The 10,959-nt window shown below is 41.1% G+C and overlaps 1 protein-coding gene across 1 annotated transcript in view; it reads right to left on the bottom strand.

Moving 5' to 3' along the window:
• The window catches only part of LOC109299239 (sodium/hydrogen exchanger 10-like), a 259,437-nt gene that overhangs the window by 219,093 nt on the left and 29,385 nt on the right, over positions 1–10,959 (bottom strand). The window contains exons 5-6 of the mRNA XM_019519839.1: positions 5,585–5,701; positions 2,668–2,829 (exon numbers count right to left, since the gene is read on the bottom strand). Of these exons, the coding sequence (XP_019375384.1) occupies positions 2,668–2,829; positions 5,585–5,701 (279 nt within the window). The remainder of the gene's footprint in view (positions 1–2,667; positions 2,830–5,584; positions 5,702–10,959) is intronic.

Consider the following 10,959-nt stretch of genomic DNA (forward strand, 5'->3'; position numbering starts at 1 on the left):
CCTGGAGAGGGTCCAGAGAAGGGCCACTCATATGGTTAAGGGTTTGCAGGCCAAGCCCTACAAGGAGAGACTAAGGTACCTGGACCTCTCCAGCCTCCGCAAGAGAAGGTTGAGAGGCAACCTTGTGGCTGCCTATAAATTCATCATGGGGGTGCAGAAGGGAGTTGGTGAGACTCTACTCACCAAGGAGCCCATGGGGGTTACAAGAAATAATGGCCATAAGCTAGCAGAGAGCAGATTTAGACTGGACATTACGAAGAACTACTTCACAGTTAGAGTGGCCAAAATCTGGAATGGGCTCCCAAGAGAGGTGGTGCTCTCCCCTACCCTGGGGGTCTTCAACAGGAGGTTAGATAGGCATCTGGCTGGGGTCATCTGAACCCAGCACACTTTCCTGCCTATGTAGGGGGTCAGACTCAATGATCTATTGAGGTCCCTTCTGACCCTCAAATCTATGAATCTAAGAAGACCCTTAGACCTGACCAAATACACTACTTTGCCTCAACAGATACCTGTAGACAGGTGAAACACCTGCTCTGATGCACTGCAATTGCAGTGAGATGGATCAACTCCATTAATTGAGTCTGCTGGAACATGCTAATTAGCATGCTAAAGTAACCTCAGTGTTTTGTGTATTCAGTTTCCACAGTTAACGCGTGCCTACCACCATTTTGAAGTGCAGGATGCTGAATACACAAGATGTTGCGAGCGCTTTAATTAGAGCGGCTCTTGAGAGCCGCTCTAATTAAAGTGTCCCCCTCCTCACCATCCCTGGAGCACATGTAAAGACACTCAATTAGCCTTTCCTGTTTTATCTGTCATTATTAAAACCAAACATGTGGATTACCTACCTGAATTAATCTGAAAGGAAAAACCTATACTTCTGGACACATAAGACCTTCTCTCGGCCTTTTGGCTCAGATCATGTGAAGCACAGCAAAATAAAAACTGATCTCAAAAAACTATTTCACTGGGCTACTTATACTTTCTCATGTGTAGCATACGCAAAACAGCCTGTTACTGTCCACCTAACCATTCTGTCTCGACAAACTGTAACCAACAATTTTACAAGCATTGCAAGTATTATTTTATGATTTTTTTTCATTTTAAAATAATAAAGCTTAATACTATATTTTCTTGCATACTGCACACCCCCAAATAAGACATGTACTTTGTTTTGGAAAAGCAGAGTAAGGAAAAAAAGAGTTTCCCAAAGTCACAGAGTAGGGGCAGACTTCTCTTCAGCTCACTTGCCTTACTCATGCCGCTCAGCCAAAAATTACTGCCCATTCAGCAGCAACTGTGTAAGGGTTAAAACTCTAGCTCTGACACTGAAGAAGGCACTATCCCCCTACTATATGCTGGCTGGGAAAGCACCATTCCAGAGTCTCCATGCTTCTGTTCTAATGCAGAAATCAGCTTCCCCACTTAAGACACACACCCCAATTTTGGAGGACTAAGTTTTGGGGAAAAGGGGTGTGCGGTATGCAAATTTATGTGGCATATTACCATAAATGTTGTTAAAAGTATACTATAAAATAATGATATGTAACATAGCCTTATTACTGATTGTGAGGAAAGTAAGATACTTACCAGCCTTGACTGCATAAAATCATTTAACAGTTTACAGTTTTTAAATGCATTAATCTCACTCATTTCCTCTCTATCCTCCATAGCAGTAAATAACTAAGGGTGCTTATACATGTGCTGGGGAGGAGGCGGGACAGGAAAGGTGTTTTAATTAGAGTGGTTCCCAGACAGCCACTCTAATTTAAATGCCTCACTGTCACATGTATTAAGTCCCTGAGAGTTTAAAAATGGCCATGAGATGCTTTCAATAAGATTTAAATAAAGCACCCCAGCAGCCATTTTTAAACTCACCGGGGCTTAATTCACGTGATGGTGAGGCCACACTGTAGCATTCTAATTAGAACACAGATCTGGCATATTCTAATTATAACGTGAACCAGAACATGTGTAGGCAGCCCAAGACTCAAGGGATGTCAATATACGTGCTTGGGGGTAGAGGGTAGGCATTTTTAATTAGAGTGGTTCCCAGACAGCTGCTTTAACTAAAACACCACAGCGACACGTGTATTAAGGCCCTGTACATTTAAAAATGTCCACGGGATGCTTTAACTAAGGGTAATTCAATGAGCATTAGTTAAAGCACACCAGCAGCCATTTTTAAACCTACAGGGATTTATACAAGTGATACTGCAGCGATGCTAGGGTGTTCTAATTAGAACACATCAGACCATGTATATAGGCACCCAAGGTAACCAAGACATCCATATTTACAGCAGAGGGATATAGAAAAGTATACAATAACCCTCTAAAAGCTCCTTTAATGTAACATTTAAAGTTAAAATTGACAGCAGTCAAATGCAAAGCAAAAATGCAAAATCAAAGGTCCTCAAGCAATATTAACCTAAGCACATTTATGTTTTTTTTCCAATATTAGATATTGAATATAAGATTTAATACATTCCTGTGTTCTCTCTATGCTGTTAAATGCATACCGTAAGTGGCTAGGTTGATAACAATACGAACATGTGTCCTAGTTAATCAGTATATATTTGAATATACAGGAAAAAAAAGAAAAATGAGATACTCAGGTTCAAGGTGCTTTTTAACTGAGTGAAAAAACATCTATCCTTATCTTACCAGTAAAGAAAATGATGTATGTCATTGAGAAGCTTAGTAATACTTCAGTTAATCCATCGTTGAAAATATGAGACAGCCAGTATGTGATTATTTTTGAACTCAAAAATCCAAACACGACACTTGCAAAACATTTTAATATTATTTTTATAACAACTTCTTTAGCTGTAACAGAAGGAAATAAAAGTGAATGACTTATTTGTAAACTACATAAATGAATGAGTTATTTAATGATGCATGAAGGTGAAGTGCAGATTGCTACCTTCTTGTCCCTCTATTTTTTTGGAATGCAAAATTTCAAAACACTTGACTCAAACATTAGTAACCAAGAAATGCTCAGTTAAAGTCTTCAAACAAACAAAGAAAAAGGATATTAGTGCCACAATAACTCCCAAGTTTACAAAAACTGGAAAAAGATTAAGAGTTGAGAACAAGCTACTATATTTACTTGCATACCACACACACTTTTTCCCTCAAAAATTAGCCCTCCAAAACTGACGTCCGTATTTTAAGTATAGAAGCTGTTTCTGTGCTGGACTGGAAGCACAGAGCTGCCAGAGGCTGGCTCTTTGCTGGGCTCCAGCTATCTGTAGAAGTGGTGGAGTGTGCTGCTCACTCACTCTCTCCTTGCAAACTCAGGCAAAAGCTGCTGCCACTTTGGCAGTGGCTGTAATGGGGTTTCATAGATTTCAGAGACATTAGGGGCTGGAATAGACCTCGCAAAATTGAGTCCAGCCCCCCTGCCATAGGCAGGAAGTCTGCTGGGGTCAAATGATCCCAGCAAGATAAGTATCCAAATGCCTTTCAAATGAATCCAGAGTTGGTGTTTGCACCACCTCTGGGTGGAGTCTGTTCCAGACTCTGGACACTTGGTCTATAAAGTTTTTCCTTATGTCGTCTAAATCAGCCTTCCAGAAATTTGTGGCCATTAGTTCTTGTTACCCCTTGGGGAGTCCTAGTGAACAACTGTTCTTCTAGCTCCTGGTGTACTCCCCTTATATACTTATAGGCTGCCACCAAGTCCCCTCTGAGCCTTATTTTCTCCAGGTTGAAGAGTAAATATATGGTATGATATGACATACTGTGGTAACTAAAGTCTTCTATGAAGGACCATGTGACTGTCAAGAGTTTTTGTGATAAATTTTCCTTGATACGATAATATAGATTCACACAGGTTCCTAACCTGCATACAGGCCCTGCACCCAACACAGGAAGTATGCAGTCCTACTAGGGGAAATACCTTACTTGACTTGGTGCTGGCCACAGGGGCGGACTTGGTGGGAGATCTGCAGGTACAAGGTAACCTAGGAGACAGTGACCACCTGTTGAGAGGATTCACTATCTGGCAAAAGGCGGGAAAGATAACTAGTAGGGCAGAAGTGCTAGACTTCCGGAAGGCCAACTTCAATGAGCCCAGGAGATTAGTTAATGGGTCTGAGGGGTAATAACATTGGTGAGCTGGGAGTCCAGGAAGGTTGGGAGTTCCTCTAAGGAACCCAGAGAGTGGTGGTGGATAGGTTGGTTTCTACCTGGAGAGATGTGGGCAGCGGTGTCCCCCAAAACTCTGTCCTTGGACCAGAACTATTCAGTATCTTCATCAGTGATTTGGATAAGGGTGTAGAAAGCACTCTGTCCAAATTTGCAGACAACACCAAACTATGGGGTATAGTAACCACACTAGAGGGTAGGGAGGAAATTCAGGTGGATTTGCATAGACTGGGGAAGCGGATGAATCAGAATAGTCAATTTAACAAAGGTAAGTGCAAAGTGCTGCACCACCTAGGGAGAAGGAATCACCAATACCCCTTTAGACTGGGAAGTATCATTCTAAGTAGCACGTTAGTGGAAAGGGATCTGTCATAGTTAACACAAAAATAAACATGAGTTGCTTTTCACCCCCTTGTCCAAATCACTGATGAAGATGTTGAGTACTCTTTCCTGCCGTGGCAGGGGGTCGGACTAGATGATCTTCTCAGGTCCCTTCCGACCCTAGAAACTATGAAACTCAAGAAACAAGCCTCAAAATCATTATACAAAATGTGTAATAATTGTGGCTGGGTCCTATCATGCCACTAATGTGTGGCTAGCTGGGAGCCCAGTCACCTGACAGGGCTCCTAGCTGTGGACACTTGCTACTTGCTGGTGCAGAGGGATTCTGGGATCAGGATCCCAGGCACCACCTGCACTGGCAACAAGGCATGATGGCATCTGATCCTCGATTCTAGTCACTCCTCCTGCCATGCCAGATATGCATGGTAAGATGCATGATTGTGGGATCAAGCATCAGATACCATTATGCCTTTATTTGTATAACTGCCAGAGGCCTAAGTGCAATCCTACCCCATTCAAGACCCTGAAAAGGCATTAATGCAAAGAGTGAATGGACCTTACCTTCCCTTGCTTTTTAAATTTTAGTCTTAATACTGAGATGACAGTTCATCACTAGGGACTTACCAAATTCATGGTGGAAGTGGGCTGCATGGCAAATCCTTTAACCTGGCAGGTTCCCCCAAGCACCCCTCCCCTCCATTGCTAATTGGCTAAGGGGCCCTGGTAGGCCTGCTGTTTGCTGCTGACTGGCCAGGAGGAAAAAAGAGTCTCATATTTCAAACCACAGTTTGCACCTCCCTGCCGATCAGGAGCAAGCGGCAGGTCCCTTCCACCAATTGATGGGGGGCCCGCATAGGGGAGCCTATAAGATTAAAGGAGCCACTGCACAGCCCACTTCCACTGTGAATTTGGTAGGTCCCTATTCATAACTAAAACAAGATGAGTTAACTTTTTTCACGGATTCAGAATAGATTAACGTCCAGCCCTTAATGCTTATATACCAAAGAAATCAAATTAATATCACACAGAATCTCAGGTCATGAGATACAGGGCTCAGAATAGAAAAAATATTAAATAAAATCAGTCTTACCAAAATCAAGATGTTGCCTATTTAGAAAGTCCTGATAAATCTCAAAAGCAATTACTGTGGTGGCATCATTAAATAAAGATTCTCCTTTAATTAGATTAATGATGATTTTTGAAATGCCTTAAAATGATAAAACAGAAAAAAAACAGTAATACATGAAACTCTTCAAATTCTTCAATTTTGGGAATAAAATCAAAGCATGGGTTTATGTGAGAAAATTGAAAGGAGCAGGGTAAATTAATCTGTGAAGTTATATATTGCTACAGCTAGACTGCTTCTGACAGCTAGTTTGTACTGTTAGCTGAGGTATTACTATGCTACACTGCAACATGCAATTTGGCCAACCTCCTGTCTCCAAACGAGATCAATTAGATCCATTCAGATTTGAATCTCTTATTCTCTAGCCTTTTTAGAATGTTTAGTCAAATAACTGTTACACTTGAGCCAATATCTATTATTCCTGCACATTTCACACACAAAATATTTACTAGTCAAACTCCTATTATTATTTATCAAACAACTGCATAAATCTTAAAATAAATATACAAACAAAGCAGCCACTCAAGCATACCTGTGGGATGCTCCTCATGCTTCTAAAGTTTGTGCTTTTAGTTGAAGGTTCCCTCCATGTCCTGAACTGGGAGAGGGACTTCCAGGCCCATGTGGCCTTCTGTCCTGGACAGCCTTACCTTTATAAATAATCCCTTCTGTTTTCACTTGTTATAAAAACCTAAATTACAATTTTTCTAATCATTGAAAATATCTCATGAACGAAATCAGAATGCACTTTTTTTGTCAAAAAGACATTTATGTTATTTAAGCTAGAACAATCTGTTCTCTTCAATCTAAACCTCTATGGATACAAACTGGGCAAATAATGATAAATGTCCAAACATATCCTAGTTCTTTGATTGTCCCAGTTCTGCATTCAAACAGTAGACTTGAATTCACTGTTCCCCCTGACCCTTTGATTTTTTCAAGGTAATTTCTCAGCTTAATCATCATTACTGAGTTTCAAGATGCTAAAGTGTTGTGGGTCTTCCCTTTTTGTGGAAAGCTTTGTAATCCATGGCAGTCAAGTTTCTGGTCTTCTCATCCATCCATTTTGCTATTCCATTTTGTGGCTGTCCTTCTCAAACTGTTCAGATGATTTTCCTGCTCCAACAGATTTCATTTCTACCTGCAGTTCATCTCTATTCTTCTTGGAAAGCTTCCTATTGTTTTAATTAGTTTTGTGTGGTGCATACACACATACTAACTTTCTGACAGTTAATCTGACTTAACTTTTTAAAGTAAACTGAACTGCCAGAGCATACACACATATGTGGAGCAGAGTCAACTTAAATATTGCGTAAGACCATACACATCCAAGGTATATTATATGTAGTCGCATTAGTTAAGTCAGTTTAGCTTACAAGGTGACTGCCACCATGTCAAGGAGCTGTACGTGTGTATGCTCCAACGTGGCGTTAACTTAAGCTGACTTAAGACAACTTAGTTAAATTGCCTTATTTTAAGTTGGCTTAGTATGCGTGTATGCACCCATGAAGTCTCCAACTCTGGCTTAAATCTTAATTTAAATCCTTTTGAGTTCTTCAAGCACCTATTGTCTAAATACCAATTCACAATTCCACTCTGTGGGAACTGAATCCCAGTCCTGATTCTAGGGGTACACCCTTTTTTAAATTAAACAGGGCAAAATTTGGTGCCTTTCATTTAAGTTAGAAGAAGAAAGTGATGTTTGGGCAAGTATCTTTTTTGCAATCCTTTTTTATTTACAAATACAAAAAGAACCATTTTCTTGAACTCATACCTGGAATCAGAAAATAATTAAGACTCCTTCTAGGAAGTATCACTCACAGTTTTCCAATAGAAATAGGAAAGCATTATGTCCATAGCACAAGACACTTTGTCTGGAATACTACGTTTAATTCTGATCACTCATATTAAAGAAAGATGAATTCAGACACGAACAGATGCACAGAAGGGCAGGAGAATGGAAAGTCCATCTTACAAGAGCAGTTGGCTTGGTTTGCTTACAAAAATAAAGACTGAGTAGGGATACAATTGCTCTCTATAAAAAGCACCAGTGAGAAAATGGTAAAGAGAAAAATGAGCTATTTAAGCTCAAGGACAATATTTGCACACAAAAAAACAGGGTTTGAACTGCTGTGAATAAATTTAGTCTGGAAATTTAAAAAGTTAACCTTCAGAGTAATGAAGCGCTGGAACCAAGTAGTGAGAGCAAGACAACTGTTTTGATGGTGGAGCTTAATAAATGTATAAGCAGAATTATATGATATGGTGGTATGAGTGATCAAGGGTTGGACTCATTAATCCAAGAGACCCCTTCCAGACTTCCAAGCCTACTTCAGCCATCGCTCAGTCCCAAATGTGCTCTTCCCTACCTTGCTCCTGCCCCTCTCCCTTTCCCTCCAGGCTTTTCTTAGAGCCATGTTCTCCCAAGTGCATGTTCAAACTGTATTTTCAGCCTTTCATTCCACTTTCTGTTTCTTTTTGCTTCTCTCACTCACACTGCTCCACTAGTAAGCAATACCCACTGAAACTCTTCCACCCACACATGCCTTTGGTTTGGGTAGTAGCACATGCCCATGTTTTCCATGGAGGCTGTTACTGTTTCAGTCCTGGTTCCACTCTGTCTAGTCTCTGAGGACAGATTGATTTAATTAAATGATTTGTAGGTAGACAATACACCTCAAGGAACTCGAGTTCTTGAAAAGTAATTGTCTGCTGTAGTGGGGCTCTCTCTAGGCATGGCCATGAAACATCTGAAGTCCCCATAGCCCTTATCCTCTCCACTTTAGTTTGGCAGTCACCCCTTCACTCACACACCCTGCCTTGATGTATCTGTCTTTAAATAAAGAAAGCTGCCCCCAAAGCTTTCCAAACCTGATCTCATTCTACTGACCACCAGGTGTCTGCAGTCATTGCCTTAAGGGGTAATGCATGGTTCGGTCTGCCCTACACAATACCCCAAGCCTCACAGATACTGTCACTCCTGATGTTCCTTTCTTCCTCAGTCCCTACCTGGACTCTCACACCTCCTGGTCCCACACTCAGCCCCTCTTGGCTCTCCCACCCTCTGGGTTACTTGGAACCCCTGGCCCCTCACTCAGCCCCTCTCTGGGTGCTCAGACCCTTTGGGTTACACCTGCAGCCCCTCTCTGGACTCATGGACCCTCTGGTCCCCCTCTCAGTTTCTCTCTATGCTCATTGACCTTTCTGGCCCCACTCTCAGCCTGTCTGGGCTTGTGGACCCTCTAGTGCTGGTCGCTGGCCCTGTCTGGGGTCATGGATCCTCTTGCTCCTTAGGAACCTCCAACACCTCCCGCCTGCTGCAGGCTGCATTCTCTGCACTGGCTTTCAGAAGCTGTAACCATCCTGCCCAGACAATGTTTCCTCAGCAGCCTCTAGGGTCCTGCAACCTGCTCAGCTCACGGCCTGGGCTTATACACCTCAAGCCCAGCCCTCTCTTAGTCACGGGACTCTCTCATTAGCCCCCACACCACCTGCAGGTTGCTCAAGCAACCTCAGTTCTTAAAGGGACAGCCACACTAAGCATCCTGTCACATACACCTACACATTTTCACATGACGGTGACTCCACGTGACTCCCATAGGGCCCACAAATACCTTAGGATGTGTCTCTCAGATTGTCCTAGGCCAGTGTTTTTCAAAGTATATTGTGGAATGCTAGGGTTCAAAGAGAATGGAGCTCTCAAAAAGAATAGCAAGGTACTCTCCTGTCTGACAAAGAAGCCAGCTAAAATTTAAGGTACGCTAACAGCATTACCTTATAGGATAAAAGGTATGCAGAGAATCCACCGTGAAAGCTTGGATCTCACCTACTTTCTTTGCCAAGGTGATTATCAAGTTGGAAAACATTTGTACGTCATACAAACCTCCTAAAAATAAAAAGGTCAAAATTTTGTTTCCTTCTTAAAGCAGTCTTGAAATTTTGTCCCTTTTCCCAAAAAGGTACCATTCTTATGGAAGGAGGTCATTTTTCTAAGAAACCAATAGCTACAAGACTTCTCTGTTGCTGTGGCCTGTTCAGCCCTACAAACTTAATTCCCCTGACTAAAAATTATTAGGACCACTTCCAAAGAGTAAAATATAGATAACAGGATTATGGAAGCAAAACTTCAGGATACACATAAGGCTCTCCTTTGTTTCTGATATGTCTGGTAACATCACAAGATTAATTTCTCACTCTCTTTTCTGCTCCACAGTGTCCAGAAAAAAAATGTGATTGTAGTCCTAGGATGTGAATGTCATCACTAGAAACTATCCAATGCAGAATTTTTGAAAATTGTTTGGAGAAACTTGAGGTACCACTGTGGGCAAAGTTTCCAATGCTAGTATTGGAATGCTAGTATGCTCCCTTGTGCCCAAAGGGATAAGGAAAAAACATTTTTAGCTTTAAACCCGAGGGCAAATGGCTTTATGAAACTTCAAAAACTCTTTTATCCATTTCACTCTTTCAGAAGTACTGGATACTTACTGCTATTGTTCATTTGATAAGCAGTAAAGGTGACCAAGTCAAATCACATTTCCCACTGAGAACAAGTTGAAATGCTTTCCTCAAATGTCACCCTAAAGAACAGCTTTTGGAACTCCACTTAGAATCTTTTTCTCCTAGCAGTATCCACTATTCATCCCCTGGAGAGAGTCTAAGATTCATACTCAAGAGTATTCTTTTATCCTCAGAAGGAATGCAGAGCTTTTATTTCATTCTAAATTTCCTTTTATTGAATCCTGCCTTACTCAGTGCTCTGAAGTCAGCACTATCATACTAGGAATTAATCTAATATGTTCATATCTGTACATGAAGTAGTCTTCTCAACATTTCTTTGTATGTATTTTCTTTTCTCACCATTCCATAACACTCTGCTTTTCAATACAGTTATTTCTAGCTTTCAAATAAATTTTTCTCTTAGGAAAATGTTATCGTTCCATAAGCAAAACACATATACATACAGTTACGTATTTCTTTATTTACACACGCACATGTGCATACACACACACGTGTGTGTGCGTGCGTGCATATGCGTAGGCTTGGTAGGATTCAATTTTTTATCAATAAATTGTTGATTTTACCTCACACTCATAGACCAACAGAAATATATTTCTATTGGTAATACAAATTTATAGAAAGGGGGGGGTCTGTAACGGGAAACCCTCACTCCTGTTACTGGAAGTGGAGAGAGATGGAGGAACAGAGGATGGAAGCTTAAAGAGAAAAACAAGAGGTAGCCTAATGACTTGTTAAATAAGCAATTAGCCTCTTGTTCTTAGGTGCAAGAAGCAAGCTAAAGGGAGATAACAGGCTATTTAAACAAACCTCTTCCCAAAGCT

The sequence above is a fragment of the Gavialis gangeticus genome, unplaced genomic scaffold (genome assembly GCF_001723915.1).
Source record: "Gavialis gangeticus isolate Ggan-Ray unplaced genomic scaffold, GavGan_comp1, whole genome shotgun sequence".
NCBI classification, from domain to species: domain Eukaryota; kingdom Metazoa; phylum Chordata; order Crocodylia; family Gavialidae; genus Gavialis; species Gavialis gangeticus.